Here is a 21,968-nt window from a genome sequence, read left to right as displayed (position 1 = left end):
TTTATGCAGCCAAATTATATTTCAAAATTAATTTTGCTTTTCTTTGCCCTGCCCAGAAAGTATGCAGGTAGACAAGCTAAAATCACAAAATATTGTTGTTTTTTCTCTTGTCCTTATGATATTCTTTGTGTTAAGGAAAACCAGTACAATTTGGCATTTCTTGTCAACATTGCACACAAATCTCTGGCTTAATGCAATGTATCCAGTTCCACACTGGAGACTGCACATTTACACTGACAAATAAATTACCACATATTCTGGTAAAATGTCTTACTTGCATGTACATAAAAAGAACACATTTTATGGTTATGGTTCAATGCTTCGATTTCTAAATGCACTAGCTGTATTGTTATTACTAAAATAAGAAAAAAACATTGCTGAACCCAACTTTCTCTCTGGGAACCCTGAATATCATGGCATCTGAAAAAAGACCTACTTCTTGGCTTATGAAAGAAGAAATTTTTAATAAGGAAAATGATTGTCCCATGGCCTACAGCTCCTGCACTATCCTAAAATCATGTCAGAAAAATTCAAAACAGAATGACCAATTTCTATTTGGGATGTTTTAATGCAATGGAATTAGAGTTGAAATGTATATGCTAACCCAGAGGTAGGGAACTAGGGCCCCTTTATAACTTATTATGACTTTTTTACATGCTGACTCAAGAATTCTGGGAATTGAAGTCCACAAGTCATAAAGGGACTGTAGTTCCTACCCCTGCGCTAACCCAACCTCTGTATGATAAAATCACATCACCAGACGCTTCACTTGGCTAAAAAAATTTCCAGGATGAAAAAGTTTGACCACCCTCAATTTAGTGGCGGTAGAGACATGTGCTTACAAAAGTTAGATTACAGTTCAGAAAACAGCACAGTTTTCCTCTGAATATTGAGCCGTTCTCCCCAATCAAATCAGAGTCTACGTTCAAATTTTGACTCAGAAATTCTCATTTCTCTTTGTGGTTTTGAAGACACATTGATTTGCCAACAGACTAGACAGACTGGGCTACATAATCCAGGGAACTATTTTGTGTACTCTGACCAAAGCTTAGACAAGAATTTATATTCTTAGGCAGAGCTGTTTTTCATCATCTGATTCACATTTTAACTTCACATGCCAAGGATTAAAACTGGACCTGTCCCACATGATGATATATTGAATCATAAATCTTTATTTCAAAAATATACACTCCACACACACAAACACACATACTGTACATACATGTCAATATTCCAGTTAATATTCCAGCGAAGTGATTTCAAAAAAGAACAATAAAATATCATGGCTATTATGCTAAGTATTTTTAAATGAAAGCTTAAAGAAACGTCTTCTACTTGCCCATTTAATTCTGAAAGGAACCATAGAACAATATATGAGGACTTATCAAAGATTCCAAAACTGCATCATCATCATCATCATCATTATAGTACTGTCACTTTAGAAACCAAGAACAAAAAAAAAAAAAAAGCTGAGTTAAAGACAGCCCAGAAAAGACATTGGGCTCTAAAGGTCATATTTTATGTCCAACATAGTTATAAACACATATGGCTATGTACTTGAAGTATTTTGTACACTCCAAAAATGTCATATAAAGGCCCACCCTTTCTCCTTGGAAAGAAAATTTTATGGATGGCAACAGGATTGTAACCATTGATGATTCCTTGAAGCACAGAGAAAGATATATATATCAATAAGCCTACATAGGAAAAAAATTAAGAACGATTATCACCCTTAAAAATTGTCAAAAGATTATATGTGAATGCTGACAAGGAAGTAGCAGAAAATTAGGAGACTCTAAAGCTGGGTTGTCAAACTTGCAGTGTCAGGGTGGCGTCACATGACGTATCATAACTTTTTTCACCTTTGCTAAACTGGGCGTGGCCAGCGTGTGATGCATCCGGCCTACGGGCCGCAAGGTTGACACCCCTGATCTAAGGGAACTTCTGTGCTTTAAGTGCTTTCTGGCAATATAACACATCTAGCACAATGACCCATTAGATTGATGTATTCTGGCTCCTTCCATGAGTAAGATTTATGATGAAGTCTATCCTCATCTAGAGAAGCTCAATTGGGCCAGTTACTACTTCTCAGCTTAGCCTTCTACAAACAATTCTTCTTGGGAGGATAAAATGAAAAATGCATGTACTACCGTATAAGTTTCTTTAAAAAGATGGTATATATAAACCTAATGAACAAATTAAAAGCAACAACTATAAAGCGGTTACCATTTTGTAAATGTTAATAAGGTAATATCTAATACATGGAGAGTTATATTGTGACAGACTCCAATAGCTGGGTGCTGTTATTCATCCCGTTAGGACATGCTTGCTGTTCTTTTACATAGCTGATCAGAAAAGATAACAACCTTTTCACACAGACAGAAACCTTCCCACAGAAAAATGAGACCTGATGTGCAAGCAAATAGGAGGATGAAGCAGGAAAACCTATGAGAAGTTGAGGAAAGGAAGAGAAAAAATATAGTTGGTGTATCAACACTTTGCCAGAACAAAAATAGAAAACCTAGTAATGCTTGATAAGGAGCACATAAATAAAGTATCATTTTTACTGTGTTATTGCCACATATCAGAAAGACTGCAAGGAGGTGGGAGAATGTGGAACAGACTCATACAAGAGACATGTGGAAATGCTTTAGGTAAATGCCATTTGACTAAAATCTCCCCTTTTCCTTTCAAAACAGAATCTTAATCATAGGCATAAAATTCAGACATTTCAAGCAACTTTCCAAGATAGTTCCAAGTTAATGTTATTATTCATGAAGATGGACCAACAAAAAGAAGAGTAAACTTATTATAGGCAAAATTGTCATGGAGAAAACTATCACGTATTTCAAAAACTTGACATTGGATTTACATAGTGTTTTATCTTTATTTTACCCTAGCAGAAGGTGTCACGGTGTTATCATTTTTTATTATGTTTTAGATTATCTTTTAGATAACCAGTTAGGTCATCATTTCAGACATATTTCCTTATTTAGGCAGAAAAACAGAGAAGCCAAGGATGGACCGAAAAGCAGTGGGAATAGGAGTGACTTCCAACTTTCCCATTGACTTTCTTCGTGAAACGGAGCATCAAAAATCTTCCTTCCTCCCTCCCTCCCTTTCCAACAGGTAAGTAAGTAGCTACTAATGGGTGGAGAAGTGAGGGATTGTGAGACTGGCTAAAAAACTGCCACAAAAAGTTGAAAATGAAATGGGACCACAGCAGCTGCATGGCAGCTGCCAGTAGCACTGAGGCAGCCACAGTGTCTACAATTTTCATTTGTTCAGGAGTCATGGACCCAGATTTTGGATTCATTTTGTAAGCCAGCCATTTGAAGTACCTTGGTTCAAAAATTGTTGCCCTACAATGCACTGTTTTATCCAGTTAAAGGTCATGACAGTAATAGTATATAGATTTTCTTGGAGGATAAACCAAAGATTGTGTTTGTTACACAGACAGACAGCTTTTGACAACACTCTTTCTCCAACAAAAAGTTAGTTTGACTCTGAAACACAAAAAATATAGCTATGTAGTAGTTATTTAAAATGAGACCATAATTCAAGGAAATTTTTTCTCCCTTAGTCCTCAAATGCCTATTACAAAATACAAGACAAAAGAAAAACCTTTTATATTTTCAGAATTAATACTGTTTGCAGTTCTACAAAGAGCCTAAAGAAAGGAGAGAACTTGACAGTACTGTTGAGCTATCAGTCTATCAAATTCAAAATGTTGGAGAATAAATATAATTAAAGGCAACAACTATTAATGAAATAGATTTAGATACAAAGATGCTAAATAAAGAACATTGCATGTACCACGTACCACTATATATCCCCATTTACCACAGGATCTGAGAGAAACATGTAGATAGCAATCATTCTGCATTAGGAATTTTGTAAACCCTATTATCATCTCAACTTGGACTAGCAGATTTAGACTTATAGTAGCTATACATTTGGTGTTATACTTTCCAAGAGCTCTTATGAGAAGCTCAGTCTTTCTTCCCATATAAATGCTACTTTTAGGAGCATATTGATAGTCTGATAATCCAAATTTAATAAAATCAATTCATCTGCCTTACTTTGATATCCTTTATTTCAAAAGTTGGACATTATTTGAATTCCAATGCCAACATCAGGGCTTTTTTTTTCCTGCTGTAAGCCATGCTTTGCTGATTTATAGCCTCTGAAATATGTCTGACAACTTAATGAAGTCAAGCAGTTTTTCCTGTGTTTTTTTAAAAAAAACTCTTGAGATGATGTTTGATGCTTGTGGGATGCTTAATGCACCAATTTCCAGGTTTTTTAGGACAATACACCACCAAGTGGAGGTATATTTGGGAGTGCACCAAGGACTGCAGAATGGAAGACAAGGGCATGTGCTCCAAGGACTACCAATTGCTCACCCCTGCCGTAATGGAACAAATGTCAATATATTTATGTTCACTAAAATACAATTACTGATTTAGTTGACTTTTACAAGTTCTTCCTCCTCCTTATTATTTTAGAGTTCTATTAAAGCAATGTGATTAAGTTAAAATATTCAGAGAAAGGAGAGCCTGCCATGACTCTTGATAATTGGATCCACAGTGTTTGCTAACTCAAGTGGAATTTATCTTCCTGTAACTTAAATTCTTTATTTTATATCCGTACTTCTGAGGTAGCTAAGGGGATAATTAAGGTGTATGGGGCTTTTGTTTTACTGTCTGTTTTTATTACTGCTTTATAGACATTGCTTTTATTGTCGTGAGCCACACAGAGTTTCTTAACATGGGGACCCATAGAAATCTTTTAAATAAATAAAAATAAATCAATAACAAGAGCATTGCTCTTGAGCTATTTCTGTGTGATATTCTTTCAGTGCTATCCTTTCTCTCCTCAAATTTCTCAGTGTTAAACAAGCCCACTTCCTTCAGTCTCTCTTCCTGAAATTTAATTTTAATCATCAATTATCCACATTACTAGGAGTGTACAGAATGCTTGCTGTGAACTCCTTCAAGCTTGAAATTTCATAAAGCATCCTCTGTTAAGTGCAATTTAGGCTGTTTTAAGTGAGTTGTTCCAGGCATTTGGGGAAGTTTTTGAGCTCAAAACAGAGGCACCCCCAATTGAAAAATTTGTCACAAGCTCAAAATGCTTCCAAATGCTCAAGGCAGTCTGTTTTGTTCTCAAAGGACAGCTTTTGACTCAGAGAAGGATGTTTTATGACATTTGGTGCTCAAGACATTTTGAAATGAAAACATTTTGAACACCCCTACTCGTTGCCCTTCTATGAAATTGTTTGCCTGATGAATCATTGTTAAAGTGTGGTGCCCAGTACTGAATACAAGATTTGAGATTAAGTCTGACAAATGCACAATAGATTAAAAGCATCATCTCCTATAATTTAGAAGCAATATTTCTATTGCATCTAAAATGGCATATATGCAGACATATCACCTTGTTGATTCATGTGCAGACTGTCAGGACAATTTTAAGATTCAAATAGTTGTATTTTTTTCCAAATCTCACTTTATAAATGGAAACAGATACCACAGTACTAATTTTACAAATTTAAAATCAGAACTACTGACAAAACCTATTTAAGACAATGGTTCTCTTCAGATACAAACTAAGTCAATTATTTTGTATTCTATGATTAAGACTTATTTATGTCCATCCAACTTTCTCTTATATATTCTAACTCTATAAAGTTACTTTCTCTTATCCTGTATACCAAAGTCATGAGATAAATCCAAGCAAACTATATACTTGTTTTCCAAAAAGATTTTTAAGCTAACCATAGAGATTGAGAATCCTATTAAGAGAGAAATGTGAAATTTTACATTAAAAATGATATAGAAAAAAGGAAGGTTTGTATTTTAATACAAGTTCATTTTTAATATGTACATTTCTTAAGAGAGTATGAGTTTCTTTTCAAACACAAATGAAACAATTTTGTTACTTACGATAATCTGTATGAATTTCATCTATTTCATTCTCTGTCTGATGCTTTGTAAATATCATACTCTGCAACAATAGCACAAACATTATTTTTAAAGATTAATAGATGAATGACACAAATCTGAAACTGAAAGATTTTAAGACATAGTTATCTCGAAACTAAAATAAACTTTTCTGCCCATCAATATTGTTTTAGCATTTAATTTTTAGAGGCTTATTTTAACGATAGGTCTTTTTTAAAAAAAATCATAGAAAATTGGTGACGCATACCCTGTTGTTATGAGCAAAGCCCCAAAGCTGCTGCTACATAATCTCAAAGTGATTTGAGATGCTTTCGGAACAGCAAATTTATTTGGAATTTGTATTTTTGTCTGCAAGGAAAACCTTTTTCAGAATCTTCAGAATATTATTCAAAAAGAAAAAAAACAATCAATGCTAGTGAAAGTGACTTTGTCCATTCCACTACAGGTTTCACAAGTGATTGCTGAATGTGAACAAAATCTAGTCAATGGGTTTCACAGGATCATCCTTTTTCCACTTTCCTTCTTAAGCAGTAACAGTGGCACACAGCCCCAAAAACGTCACGGTCAAAACTTTTGAACTTTGTAGAGATCAGCTGCCATAAGCAGTGGCAATTTTTTTTCCTTAAATAGGATAAATTAGGAATACAAGATTTATAACAGCTATAGCAGTCTCATTTCCATATTTAACCTCCTCCGATTATATTAAAAGAAACTGAGAAATCATTCCCCAACTTTTCCGATGTTATCTCACCCAAAAAAGTTCAATGGGCCCATACGTTGCCCAAAAGATTAATGCTATGGTTCCTGACATAGAAACAATATGCCAGGCTTTTCAGATTTCTAATACAGTACTACAGATTTCAAGAATATAAATGGAATTGTTGTACGGAAAGGGAGAACTGACCTACTAGGGATCCATGTGCCCCAACAGCTATAGACTATACATACCTAGCTATCTGTATGATCATAGAACAATTGTGAAATCATTTGGGATAGGGGCACTTAGAATATATGTATTTAACAAAGAGGTTCACAAAGTGCAAGATTCATTTATTCAGTAAATATCAGTCATGGAGAAGTGGGGGATAGTCGGGATAGACTAATTACTAAATACTGTTTTATAAAAAATGAACTTAATCCTCCAGTTGCTCTACCAACCTGATATAAGGTCCAAGAAAAATGTAAATTAGTAATGGTTCACTTTGTATTATGCTAAATACATGATCATCACCATCATCATTATCACATTATCATAATTTATAAAATCAGATTAAGAAGATAGTTTAGCAGATACCAAATTACCCATTTCTGCTATAAAAGTTTGGTATGTCTCTCTACCTATCACTAGCTGTTTAGACATTAGTGGTTTATACTTAATAAACCTTCTAAGCATCAGGCTTGACTTCTAAATTCCAAGTACAAAATACACAGATTAAGTGAATATTCGTTCATTTACTCATTCATTTTGAAGGTAAGTTTCTAAACTTCCTTGCCATACAATATGGATTTTTTTATATCTCCAGCAGCAAATCAATGGAATCAGCAGCAATTTGATAGATGGTGGAAAATTTTCCTTTTTAGGAAGGTCAACCATAAGCCTTTTTTTTGTTTTATTTCCTGCTGTTTTGTGTTTCTATGTTTAAATAAATGGCTTTATTATTTTGCACAATCTAAAACTCTGTGGTTAAACAGACAGGACATAAATGCTTTAAATGAAAAAAAAAACCCATCAAAGCTTTAATTTGGTGGTAGCAATTAAATAGAAGGAAGGAGTTTTTCTAGCAGGCAATTCAATATCGGATGGTTTCTGACATTATTTCCCATCAATATAAACTTTAAAAGATGGGCATACAATGCACATTTACTTGGCCTTTGCGGTGACATTTCAAAAGTCAACTTTTGGTTGGGAGATCACTGAACAGGCATATGAACAGAAAATAACACAGGCACAGATATATCAAGCAAAAGGGACACATGTATAACAAATATCTATCTACTGACTGCAGCACAGGCACTACAGTGAGGATGGTTCTTGTGCAGAAGGCACAAGAGGTTTTGAGCAGAATAAGAGAGAGACTCCAAATGAAATCTTCACTCAAGCTTGAGTTTAGCAGGACATACTTCTGTTCAAAGCTATGATTATCACATGCTAAAAAGCTTGGTCAGATTTGGCATCAAAATTATCCACGCATATCAACCCACATGATGATCCTACTAATTTAGCATCATTATGCAAAAAAAAATCCACTGTGGTTTTTTAATTAGTAGAATAATGTATTCAAAATTATCTTCACCAGGACTACAATTAAGGGTTATTAACTTACATCTCCTTTGGGTTTACTGGCATCAAGTTGTGCTTGAGTCTTTTCAATATTTTCCAGTTCTTTTACTATTTCCGCAACTGTTAGAATAAACAAACACCATTAATAGCAATCTAGCACTCCAGTAACTGTGACTATATCCCAGAATAAAATATTTTGAAGAGCACTCAATATTTGCAGTTGTTATGTAAAAACTGGAATTGGTGCGGGAAAAAATGCATTATAAATGAGGTTTTTTTACTATATGTAAATGGAATTAAAAATCGAACAGATATAGAGGAAAAGGTACAGTAAAACTAATAACTAACTAGGGGAGAGAAGACTGGTTCAATGGAAATTGCTGAAAGAGGAAATTATTACGAAAGATTTGTTCTAAAATCACTATAAATGAATCCAGTGAGATTTCTCCAGAACTCCTTGATGCGGCGATGAGCTTTAAACTTTTCTCTATGTAATCAATAAAGTATTTTCTTACAAGAGCAAAAGAGAATGATATTCCAGAAGACAGATGGATGGATAGACAGACAGATCTCCAAAACTATTTATCTCCAACACTATCAGCAGCTGAGGTTCAAGGGCTAAGAGACCTGAACACTGAAATGTGCTGAGTGTGCTGAACACTGAAGTGTGTTGAACATTACCAACACATTTTGTGGAATACCAACTTTTCTCCAAACAACACTTTTAATTTCTTAGCCACTGTCGATCAATACATCTCTATCTGGACATAGTATTAGAGATATACCGCTTCATAGTGCTTTACAGCCCTCTCTAAGCGGTTTACAGTCAGCATATTGCCCCCAACAATCTGGATCCTCATTTTACAGACCTTGGAAAGATGGAAGGCTGAGTCAACTGAGCTGGTGAGGATCGAACCCCTGCAGAATTAGCCTGAAGTACTACATTCTAACCACTATACCATCATGGACCTTGTAAGTGATTAAGATTAATCCACCTTATGAGCAATTAAGTGATTGATATTCTGAGAAGTAGCAGGGTGCCTGTTATTTTAATGATTCGACAAATAATGTGAAAGTTCACAATATTTACTCCCATATTCTTTTAAAGCAGGAGTGTCAAACTTGTGGCCCATGGGCCGGATGCATCACGTGCTGGCTAACCCTAACCCTAACCCCTGCCTAGTTTAGCAAAGGGGGAAATAGTCCTGATACATCACATGACGACACCGTGACAACATGAGTTTGACACCCTTGTTTTAAAGTATTGAAGAATGTATTTCCTCTCAGGCTACGTGGCCACAATGCTGATTATTTAGATTTGGTTTCGGATCCAAATGCAACAATCCCATCACACTATTGTGTTACTAGAACACAATAGTGTGAACAACTGGTATTCAAAACTACTAGCCATCTTTTTTTTTTACTTTTCTATTAGTTCTCCTTGAACTATTGCCGCTTTTAGAATCAGCATGGTGATTTAATAATTATTATTATAATAATGTATTAAATTTATATGCTACCTGACTGGTTTAGGTTGCAATGACACAGGAGCAATACAATGTTATGAAATTTACTATTATCATGGATTGCTAAGGACAATAATCCAGAAATTATTTACTTTCATCAATATGTAGATAACTTTCAGTCAAAAAAGGAAGAATAATGTTTCAACTAGTCATAGTTTGACCATACCGAGGCTGAACTCCATCCTTACACTGGACTGCCTTTTCAACATAATTTGGAATCTTAATGACATGTTGCCAATTAATAGTCAGGTAATACTATACTAATTATACTGGTTGTCAAAGTGACTCTGAACCCCGCCTTCATTTGTACCAACCTGCTGACACTGAGAACAGAATTAAAAGTTTTACATATGCAATTGCGCATCCACCGCTATGAACAATTAGGAGCCTGTTTTTCATGGGCCACTTAGCTGTGAAACAGTGGATATCTATTATATTTAATCAACATAAGCATTCACTTCAATCCTAAGGACTCAATTGTTTACCAGAGCCAGTTAATGATTTAGGACTAGATTTTATCTATTTAATGTATTTGTTTGTTTATTAAATTTGTACAGACGATCATTGGCCAGGTGCAAGGAATCAGAATAACACTGTGAGTTGATTAATGTTACTTTCTTTAATTCTTGCATGCCTATTTACAAGAATCTTGCCAGACCAACTGCATTTTCTTGGGAATGGTTAGATAGGGCTTCAGGGTTCTGGGGGAGGTAAGAACTGTGTCACTTCCAGCTGTGCAAGGATTTTAATCTTGCCCCCCTCTTCACACTGCCCCCCATTTTAGCTGACAATTTCACCATACAGTTCCCCAAAAGCAACTCTGAGTAGTACACAATCAGATAAAAACCACTTGTAAAATAAAAAATACAGATATCTACATTAAGAAATAGTATTTCTTAATGTAGCTGCCAGCAGTTTGGTAGATTGAATCTCATCCAGTTCAGGGTTGACTCAGCCTTCCATCCTTCCAAGGTAGGCAAAATGAGGACCCAGATTGTTGGGGGAAATATGCTGACACTGTAAACCACTTAGAGAGGATGAGGCGGTATATAAGTCTAAGTACTATTGCTATTCAAAAAACATATCTTATGTAGGCTAATGTAGTCTCATTTTAATATTATCAATATTTGTATATTTATCATTATACTTGTCAGCCCTCAGGCTGCCATCCAGGGGGACCCTGTCCATCACCATGCCCACCATGCAACGCTGCCACGTTGATGTTGCCTCTCTGATGTCGATTGAGCCTGTAGCTGCATGTGGCTCTTCTACTCGGGTGCCACTGCCTCCTCTGATGTAACTCTTTGCTTGGATGCGGCTAACCATGAAAGAGGCTATGATGACACTGAGTGGGTGTGTGGCTGGAGGTGTGGGTCATGGTGATTGGTATTGGTGGGTGGGTGTCATCTGGGTGGAGTTGTGGGTGGAGCTGGGTGGGGTAATGGTATATATATGGGTGATGGTGTTAACCTGGTTAGAACTGACTTGGATTTGATTACCTTTGTATGTTGTCATTTAGTGCTGGTTATCACTAGTTTGTTAGATAGAGATAAAAGTTTTTCACCAAACAAACTGAATCTCCGTTTGTATGCAACGTGAACGCCGAAACGTGACAATATTATTTTATTTTGTAGTTTGACTTTTATTGTAGACAACTTTGGAAAATGTGCTCTACCTGACAGCTTAAAAATATTTTAGATATATTAGTAAGATAACAAGCTTCTCATAACCTGGTTCCTGCATTAAAAGTTGCTAGAGAGGCCATTAAAAAATCCAGTCTGCCAGACTATAATATTTTCTACAGAACAGTTTCTTAAATGATTTGCATGATGGATATATTTCAGAATAACAATATAGCTTCCTCAAGGACATTTATGACACTGTATATTAACCACAGAAAGGTAAGATGCAATCCTGAAAGTTCACTAAAAATAAGACAAAAATTATTTAATTGCCAAGAACTTTCATTTGTTGAATTTATGTATAATGGCAGAGGAGTAGGATCAGCAACAGCAGAATCCAAAAATTTATAAACACCCCCTTCGGTTAGAAATATGGAAATAATAGTTTCGAACATGATACTGTATACTAGGAGACATAATAGTATGTATAATATAAAAAATTGTGGCTATAACCAGTATATTGTCATTGCAAAGCTGAAACTGTGATGAAAAATGAGGAAAACTATATAATAAAAATACTTTAGAAAAATAGTTCCTTTGAGGACAGTGAAAATTAATGTAGGAAAATATGAACAGGATTATAGTTTAATTCAGAAAGTTCAGTTTTATACTGAATTTCATTAAGATTCTTGGAGTTGGCATCCACAGAATGCCCTATGTCAACCCTGAATCCGGCCTGACTGGGGCCATTTTGAAACTTCAGGGCTGAGACACTGGACAAAAGGGATAGGGAGGGGGGAATAGAGAGAGTTGGGGTGTTGTAGTCAAAATGAAATACTTTCTCTTGGGAACCAAGGACATTCCTGCAGGTGGAGTCATCTAGCAACTGGACAGTATCCTGATTGGACCATGTGATTGATTGTTTTGAGAAAGTGACAAACTTTTACTTTTAATTAGGTGAAAACCGTGGGAAGAATCAGAGTCAGTTTTCACCAGCCTGTGCAAATATGATATATTCATTAAACCTATTTGAGGAAATTGCCTGTCTCAGAGTTTTGTTTGCTATGGGTATGTTACTTGGAATCCTGACAGTATCATGAAAATCACTTGTATTTCAAAATCTACACACCACTACAGTCGCTTTAATATTCCCTGTTCCAGGTTTGTATATACTACCAGACAACCTGTGCCGCATTGGGTCATTGTTTCAGAGACCTTACCTTAAGCATATCAAGCAGCATACTGTCCCCTCTATGTAGAAATGAGGGAACTATGGTAGTCCACAATCCATCCAAACACAGCATAAACCTTTCCCTACCATCCACACATGTAGAGTATGATAGAGGACTCAAGACACCATCTGATTAAGACCTAGAACTACTTAATTCACTTTGGGAATCCATGTTACTTGATATATAGTCACTAAAGAAGTAGGTATGACAGAAGAAACATACTAAGAATGGCTAAAGTCCACCACACAGTGGAGTTGAGCCTAGCCTCTATGAATATATGACACATGCACACCTTGTGAGTCACTGTAATGTGTGAGAAAGTACAAGTGAACCAACCTTTTCATAAATGATTTCATAAATCATTGTTTAAAGTTACACTCTTTCCCAAACATTATTTATTAATATAGCAGGGAAAAGCAGCAAAAAATGTGAACAAAGGCAGATAATTAATAGTTACAAAGTTATAAATGGATCTAAAAAAGATTTCTCTTGTTCATAACGCTAGAATCCAACAATATCTGATGCATCCAAACAGTTATTGATTCAGCACAGAGGAACAACTTTTTTCATTGTAAACAATGTAAAACAGTAATAGTTAGTAACATAGACAATCTTAAAACAGGGTTAGATAAATTCAGAGTTTAAGCCTAACAATGCCTACTAGTCATATTAGCTAAACACTATTCTCAATTCTGGTTGCTAGGAAACTAAAGCATTAGGGTTTATTTTCATTCATATCCTGCTTTCCAGAGGCCTTTATTTCTCCTTTATGGACTAGTTAGGCCTTTGGTTTCATCCAGCACAGCTCTTCTTGAGTTTATATCATGTTTCTCTACCTCTGGCTAAAATTTTAACAAATCAAATCACTTAGATCAAACTCTTCTGTTGTTGGCTCTGACTAACTGAAACAGCTTAATCACAGTCATGTGGTAAACTGTAAAATGTCTCCTTTTGCTGCAGACAAATACCTGTGCCCTTTGGTCATATTTTCCCCACTGTAGCACTAAGTCACACTAAGGATGTCTTTGCTTTTAGCCATAATAGAATAAGTATTTGTCAGAACTGAGTCGGCGATTCCCCCGCTAAGTTCTCTTTAGAGCACCTTCACACTTTTAAAGTGTGCCTAATAATTATGTCTGCATCTTATACCAATGGAACAACCACCTACTCCTATTTTTTGGATTACCCATTTCCTATTTTACTTTTGAAATACTGCGGAAAACAGGGCTCTTCAGATAGCTATTCAGAGATGCTTGAAGGTTTTGCCTCCCCAAAGGTGACATTTCTAGGCCTGCGTGCTATTATGATTAGGCCTTTGGTTTTCTATGTTGTAATGTTATGCCATCATAAGCCATCCACTCTCTTTTGAAATTGGCAGGCAGGAACTACACAGCCCCAATGAGAGAAACACATCAAATCCAAAATAAGATGCCTGAATTTCCACACATGGGCAAGAGACATCTGCAGCAATTAAAAATCAGAGGTGAGTTTCACAATACACAGGAACATCACCTGGAAGTACTTTTAAGTGCTAGCCAGTGTAGAGGAGTATGCTAGCCTTGAAGAAAGAGTGCAAGAATAATTAAGCAAACATCCACTTAGCTATGGGAAGGAAGATGGAGAAACTCATCCATTGAAACTCAAGATAATCCTGTCTTTAGCATAACACAGTGCAGAAGGAAACATTTAAGACGTTCTTACTATACCTTGTAACAACAGCAATCCAGTAGCAATAGAAATAGCCCTTAGTGTTCCATAGTGCTTTACAGCCCTCTCTAGGCAGTTTACAACGTCAGCATTATTTGCATATTGCTCCAACAATCTGGATCCTCATTTTACAGAAATTTGTATGGCTAAGTCAATCCTGAGCCGATTAAGTTTGAATTCCACTAGAATTAGCCTGCAATATTGCATTCTAACCACTGCACCACCAGGGCTCCAGTATCTGTTTCTTCACCTGCCCTACCTCAAGGGGCTGAATAAACAAAAGGTTATTTTGTAAGAAGGCCCCATGACTTTGATATCACTATACGATTTGCTTAAATACTGTTGATATATAAAGTAGTGTTTTTCAACTTTGGCAACATTAAGACATATGGACTTCAACTTCGATGCTGCCTGAGGAATTCTGGAAGCGGAAGTGCCTACATCTTAAAGTTCTCAAGGGTGAAAAACATGAATATATAGGCATAAAAGAATTTGAATTAATATGCGCACAAACTGCTTACAATTCAAATCTGTTGCCATGGTCATGTAAGCTCAATGTTTTCAATCATGGCAGACATTTCATGGAAAGCAAGTCTCATATAAAGCATTTCAGAGAGTAATAATAGATTGGCAAGTTAAAGTTATATTCGTTCAAAATGGCAAGAAAAATAAATGTTAGGAAGAAGCATATCTTTAGAAACACCACTATTTAAAGGAAGTCACTATCTACATTTTCATTTTCCTACCTGATTTAGGATTTAGAGAATCACACTCTGAATTATACATATGCACAAATTCTTGGTGTCGTTTAATAAGCTGTTGTTTTGTTCCCTGGGTGGACAATCCATGTTCTTTCAGTCTTTTCTTCAGATCACGGTCAGAAAATAAACTGTAAACCAGTTTCGGCAGTAACTTTCTTTTTTGTCCAGAACTAGGAGGAAAAATCATAAAAGGGAAACATATAAAAATATTTCCTGTAAGACAAAATGAACAAATGTACATATTTTTACTCAATCTATGAGGCACACATAAATATGTTACAGGGCACAAATAGGTTGCAGGGTCTATGTGGGCAAGTTTATTCCAGATATCGTGATTAATGTTATTTTACTTTGACAGTATTTATTTTATTTTTAACCCTCTGCAGCCCCTTGCCGTGTCCCATTTCTATCTCCAACATCAATATACTATTTCATTAAATTATTACTTATATCCCATTTTCCTTTTGGAGAGCTTTATTTTCTTATCCTTATAATAACAACTTAAGCCAAAGGGATAGGTGCAGCACTCAAGTAAATATTTTAAAAGCTAATAATCAAATATTTAATGAGGAATGGTACCATTCTCTGTTATTATACAGAGCATAAGAAAGTAGCTGATGAAACTCATTTAGACTAACATCTCTTATTTCTCAAAAAAATTATTCCTGCTTATTTATTTCAAAAAGCATATTCAAAAACCCTAACAAAATATCAACAATCAGCAAGCCACAAAAATGCCATATATGTTGTGGTGGACGTGCAATGAGGCAAAAAAATATTGGAAAATGATTCAATCATGGTTAGAACAAATGGTGGGAGAACAAATTATGTTTAAACCAGAAACTTTTCTCCTAGGCATAATACCGGAGGGGTTTAAGAAAGATACACTCTATCTAATTATACATATACTGACTGCAGCGCGCATAACCTATGCACAGCATTGGAAAAAAGAAAATACACCATCAGAGCTAGATATAATCAGAAAAGTGTTGGCCTGTGCAGAAGCAGATAGGCTCACTTCGAAACTTAAAAATAAGGGGAATCAGAATATTTCGAGGTATGGAATAGATTTTATGATTGGTATAAGTTAAGATGACAAGACTGGAACAAATGCATATATTGTGATCGAACAGAAGGACAGACAATGTATTAAGTAGAACATATATATATTGTTTTCATAGATTTTCACGGATGTAGGTATGCTGGTTTTGTTGTATTCGGGTCTTTTCCCGTGTAAGGTTGAGATTGTCTTTGCACATTTTGAGCCAACGCTTGAGGATGGCAGGTGAGATCCTGCCGAAACGTTGCAAAGACAATCTCAACCTTACATGGGAAAAGACCCGAATACAACAAAACCAGCATATATATATACATCCATATATGTTGTTGTTGTTAGTCGCGAAGTCATGTCCGACCCATCATGACCTCATGGACAACGTTCCTCCAGGCTTTCCTGTTCTCTACTATCCTCTGGAGTCCATTTAAGCCAGGGGTGTCCAAACTTGGGAACTTTAAGACTTGTGGACTTCAACTCCCAGAATTCTTAAAGTTCCCAAGTTTGGACACCCCTGATTTAAGCTCACGCCGACTGCTTCGGTGACTCCATCTAGCCACCTCATTTTCTGTCGTCCCCATCTTGTTTTGTCCTCAATCGTTCCCAGCATTAGGCTCTTCTCCAGTGAGCCCTTCCTTCTCATTAGGTGGCCGAAGTATTTGAGTTTCATCTTCAGGATCTGGCTTCTAAAGAGCAATCAAGATTGATCTTCTCTAGGATTGACCTGTTTGATTGCCTTGCAGTCCAAGGGACTCTCAGGGGCCTTCTCCAGCACCATAGTTCAAAGGTCTCAATTCTTTGACACTCCGCCTTTCTTATGGCCATATATATGTAAGCACTATTTAATTAGGATTACATACACAGACTCTGCTAATCAAAACTGACTTCCAGTTACGTTCTCTCTTTCTTCCTCTTTAAAATGCAGTTTCCATAGTTTGCAAAAACTATTATCCGCATATTCACTATATTCAACAAATAGTTGAACTTGCAGAGTTTTGAACTAGTAATGCAGTTATGGAAATGCAAAATTACTGCTATCGATTTCTACTTGTGGATCAGACTTCCTGCCAAACAAACTTCAATCAGGTACTGCTTTATTTATAGGGTCAATCCAACATACTTTCCAAATTTTATTAGGAAAATCTAGTAAAAAAGGAATTAAAAGAAATTCCTTCAGTCTTTTTTTAATATGTATTTAAAATTATTATATCTATAGGTAAACAAATTACTGGAGTTATACAATTATTATTCAATATAACATTACCTATATTGAAATGTTATATAAATATACACATACAAAGTCTTCACTATATTAGGGTATTTATAAATGTTCGCATATGTTATATTGTAAATAAAATAGGAGATGCTACCCGGTAAATGCTGTAGAACAATTATAAGTATTATATGCTGGGACTGAATCAATTAAGAAAAGAATTCAACAGAAGACCAGTAATGCATTCACTTTCCACAAATACATCCTTATAAATTAGAATACACCTCTGGTTTATATATTATGTATGTGCTTTATTATATGTTCAGTTCAACTAGGATGCATACATTGATAATCAATCAAAACTGAAGCTTTCTCCAAGATTAATTCAGAAATTGTGATGGGGACAATGTAATGGACTATGAGAATAACCTTGAGAGACAGGAAGAAAAACCTGGACAGCAGTCTGACAAGAGTGAGTTGAATTGAAAGGAAAACGGGGGAAGAGTCAGTGTCTTGGAAAGGACCTGCCTTCATTTCTTCCACTGTAATTAATGGAGGTTGGGAAAATATGTACTTTCAAACTTGCAAGATTGACCTTGCCCTTCGAGACAGAAAACCAAAACTCATGAGTACCAATCAGTGGTGGGTTTCAAATTTTTTTAGAACCTATTCTGTAGGTGTGGCCTGTTTTGTGGGAGTGGCTTGGCAGTCATGTGACCAGATGGGAGTGTCTTGGCGGTCATGTGACTGGGTGGGCGTGGCCAACTTGGAAAATGTGAAATTCACTTAACAACACTCTTGCTTAGCAACCAAAATTTTGGGCTCAATTGTGGTCATAAGTCAAGGACTCTCTGCCTTCCTCTGCACGGCAGCCTTGTCCTAGTAAACTTCTTCTCCTTTCTGGCAATTTTCCTTTCTGTTAGAGGCACCAAAATCATCCAGATGATATAAGGTTTCCTCTGGGGCAGGGGGTTGGACTAGATGACCTCTGAGATCCCTTCCAGCACTAGATTACTATGCTGTTTCAAAACATTTTCTAAAGCCATGTCTAGTGCCAGGGTTAACAGTCCGTACTTCCTCTCCTTTCTCTTTCTCTCTCTCTCCCTCCCTTCCTCTCTTCTTTTCTTTCTTTTTTTCTTCATTTCTTTCTTTCTTTCCTCTCTCTCTCTCTCTCTCTCTCTCACACACACACACATTTTAGGAATCACATCTAAAGGACCTCTAGAAGTCTCGTTCAAAACTGACTGTACTCCGTGACAAAAGCTTTAGCTCAGATTCGTTAACTTGACTATAAATGATCCCATTTAGATAATTTAGGGTTTTTTTTAAGAATGTGGAAATGAGCAAAACAATATAGTAGAGAAATAAAGGAAAGAAGGAAGAAGGTTGGAAGGAAGGAAGGAAAAGAAAGGTGTTCAGTTCTTAATATTTGAATGTATCTTCTTAATAAACATACTAGTAATAATGTATTAGAATATTTCCTTTCTCCCTCCCCCCCTCCCTTCCTAAAAATTATTTGGGGCCACATGCAATTCTTGCTTCTTCCACCTCCCTCTACTCTCCTTCCTTCCATCTCATTTCCAGTCCTTCGTTTCCTTCCCTCCTTCCTCTTTAATGGGGGGGGGGGGTTGCGGCTGGACTTTGGGTTCTCACACTCAGTTCCCCTAAAAATCTGCCCCTGGCACAAATACACTTCTTCCTTCCCGATCTGCTGGGTGTCAAAACCCCAGCAATTCTCCTGTTGATTTGATCAAAGCAGCAGGGAAAGGGGCAGGGGGGGGGGGAGGTGAGTGGAAGCAGTGGATGGACCCAGGCGCTTGAGCGCATACCTTTGGAGACAGGGATTTACTCTGGAAGCTTATAAAATCTCCCCACCATCTCCCGAATAGGCGTGTGTGCATGCACCCAGTCTCCTCCTCTCTCCCTTTCTCTTATACTGGATTGACTGTTCCGATCGGCACGTGAATCACCTGTAGCCGCTTGACATGATAATTACCGGCCGGGGAGGGGGGGGCAATCGGAACAGAGATAAGCACAGAAAATCAGCCTCTGCTGGCGGCTTGGCTCATGTAGCGGTGGCTGGCTGGCTTGCTCCCCAACGGCTGTAATCTGCTCTAAAAGCCAAACTGTGACTTTCCAGTAGAACAGACTAGGTTCCGTGTGAGCCAAATGGTACTTGTTGAACGTTCCCAGATGCCAGTCGCTCCTCACCTATCTATTTTGCTACACTTAGCAGAGAGCTAGTCTAGATCGTAACACCAGCTGGCAATGTGGCCCCTCGTGGGGTGGCTAATGTTAGACAGCCCTGTCTACAGCTGCCTCAATCCATTCAATTTAGAAAGCCAATCAATGAATTTAAAATAGCCAATGTCTCCTTGGGGCTTTTCCTTCGGCTGCCCAGGAAAACGTAGAAAGAGCAGAATCAGCTCTGCCTAAAGGTAAAAAAGCTTGGAGCGCCCTCCGTGTACCCACCAGCCAAAACCTCCTGGAAGGCTTCTGCTGGCAGCGAGGAGGGAGGGGGGGCTCCAAGCCTTTTTGCCTTCTGGCAGAGCTGATTCTGCATCTTCTACGTTTTCCCGGGCAGAGTCACGGACCCGCCCGCCCGCCTGTCTTGTCTTACACAAGTGGGGTCTGGAGTGGGGAAGGGCCATTCTTCCTGCTCAGCTTACACATGGTTCCGCATCAGCAGCTGATCTCTTCCTGGCTAAAAGGGCGCCTTTTCGGTCCCAGCGGGGCTTCTGGAAGAGAGAGGCCAAAGCGGCTTCACTCTCCTTCTGCCAGCTGAAGGAAAGGGAGATATTGATACAAAGTCAATCGCCTCACAGCGTGGCCGGTGATTACACTGTCAAGCGGCTATAGCTGATTGAAGTGCCAATCGGAAGAGAGATAAGCGCAGAAAATCGGCTTTTCCTTCAGCTGCCCAGGAAAATGTAGAAGGCGCAGAATCAGCTCTGCCTAAAGGCAAAAAGGCTTGGAGCTCCCTCTACGCACCCACCAGCCGAAACCTCCCAGAAGGCTTCTGCTGGCAGGCGAGCGGGGAGCAATAGAGAGCTAAACAGAAAAAAAGATAAGTGGTTTTAGATATGATTCTTAGAGGCGGGCGGGGCGATTGGTGAGGTATCCAATCAGTGAGCGGTAGGTGGGGATAGGATAGTGCAGACGGGCAGGGGGGCGAGCAATGGAGCAGATTCTGGACGGGTGGAGGCGAGCGAGTGAGCGACAGGGCCGGGGCAGGAACTTACTTCCGGGTCCATTGACCAACCGGTTCGCCCGATCCGGTGAGAACCGGCAGAAACCCACCACTGGTACTAACATTACTTTCATTGTAAGGTTACAGTAACAGAATCTTGCAAGTTGAAAAGCACTTCCTCCTTTGTCTTTACTTTCCAAAGAACTAAGGGTGGTATGTTCTGAGATGCTTTCTCTTCCTCCATCCCTCCTTTGGATTCAGTTTTCGTTTGTCAGATTGTTGCCTAGGTTGTAGCTCTTCCTTCTGTCTCCCAAGGTTATTTTCACATCATTCTCATTGTAGACAACACCTGCACTATGATCGAATTCAAATATTGCACCAAACAGACCTGTGCTTTTCAGTATTGTCAGGCCTGCCTCCGTTCAAAACCCAAGAAAGAAAACCCTCAACTCCACTGAGATAGAGAAGATATACTTTTACTGAGTTTGAAATGATAGCAGCCAAAGCAATACAAGATCTGATTCAAAATGCACGATGGTTAGTGATTGAAAGTTTCCCCAAATCCCTCCCTCCAGGGTCCAGTGCTGAGGGACGGGTCCAATCAACATCCAGTATGATGTTGTGTGAAGCTCATCTTCAGGTATTTCATGCATCTGGAGTCCTAGGACAGTTGGCCTTGACAGGATGTAAACAACTCCCCCAGCAGCGCAATAATTCTTGAGAGCAAACCTCCCTTTCAGTTCACATGGGACCTCACCAGCTCACTTCCCCAACCAAATGCTATGCCCCCCCCCGTTCCCGCTACTGTGGCAGCCGACAGCAAGCATCCAGCAAAGTTGAACCCCATGCTGGAGATCCGGCTGACAGCTATGCTTTAAAACTATGTGTTCTTCTGCTTTGTCTTAGAATCAATTCCCTACTAAGTGCAGCAATCCTGATTAAATCATCCATTATGTTGCTGAACAGCTTATGCTTCAATACAGATTCTAGACTCAGAATCTGCCTTCCTGTAACTTAAATGCCTTACTCTGTATTGTGTGATGACATTATCCTTGGCCTTCCTTTGGTGATCTCCTTTTAAGTACTCAAATAATTGCTACAATTGCCCTTCTGAGTTTGCTGAAAATTATGGACATTCAATAAGAGCCAGTTTGCTGTGGGGATTAAGGCATCAGAATACAAAATGGAAGACCATGGGTTCTAGTGCCACCTTAGGAACACAGCCAGCTGGGTGTCCTTGGGCCAATCACATTCTCTTAGCCCTAGGAAGGAAACAATGGCAAACCACTTCTGAAAAACCTTGCCAAGAAAACCACAGGGACTTGTCCAGGCAGTCTCTGAGAATTAGACAGGATTTGGAGGGGGTGGGGGAAGCACGCTACAACTGACTCAATATGTTGGTATTGAAATAAATTA

General features: G+C 37.8%; 1 protein-coding gene across 2 annotated transcripts in view; it reads right to left on the bottom strand.

Moving 5' to 3' along the window:
* The window catches only part of RAD18 (RAD18 E3 ubiquitin protein ligase), a 129,424-nt gene that overhangs the window by 56,384 nt on the left and 51,072 nt on the right, over window positions 1-21,968 (bottom strand). For both annotated transcript variants that reach the window (XM_081935317.1, XM_081935318.1), the window contains exons 7-9: window positions 15,081-15,265; window positions 8,291-8,367; window positions 5,949-6,009 (exon numbers count right to left, since the gene is read on the bottom strand). In XM_081935317.1, coding sequence (XP_081791443.1) covers window positions 5,949-6,009; window positions 8,291-8,367; window positions 15,081-15,265 — 323 coding nt within the window. The remainder of the gene's footprint in view (window positions 1-5,948; window positions 6,010-8,290; window positions 8,368-15,080; window positions 15,266-21,968) is intronic.

Source organism: Natrix helvetica (genome assembly GCF_964273705.1).
Source record: "Natrix helvetica genome assembly, chromosome: 1".
Classification (NCBI taxonomy): domain Eukaryota; kingdom Metazoa; phylum Chordata; class Lepidosauria; order Squamata; family Natricidae; genus Natrix; species Natrix helvetica.
Note: the sequence above shows the minus strand (reverse complement) of the source record. Positions and strands in the feature narration are given on the sequence as shown.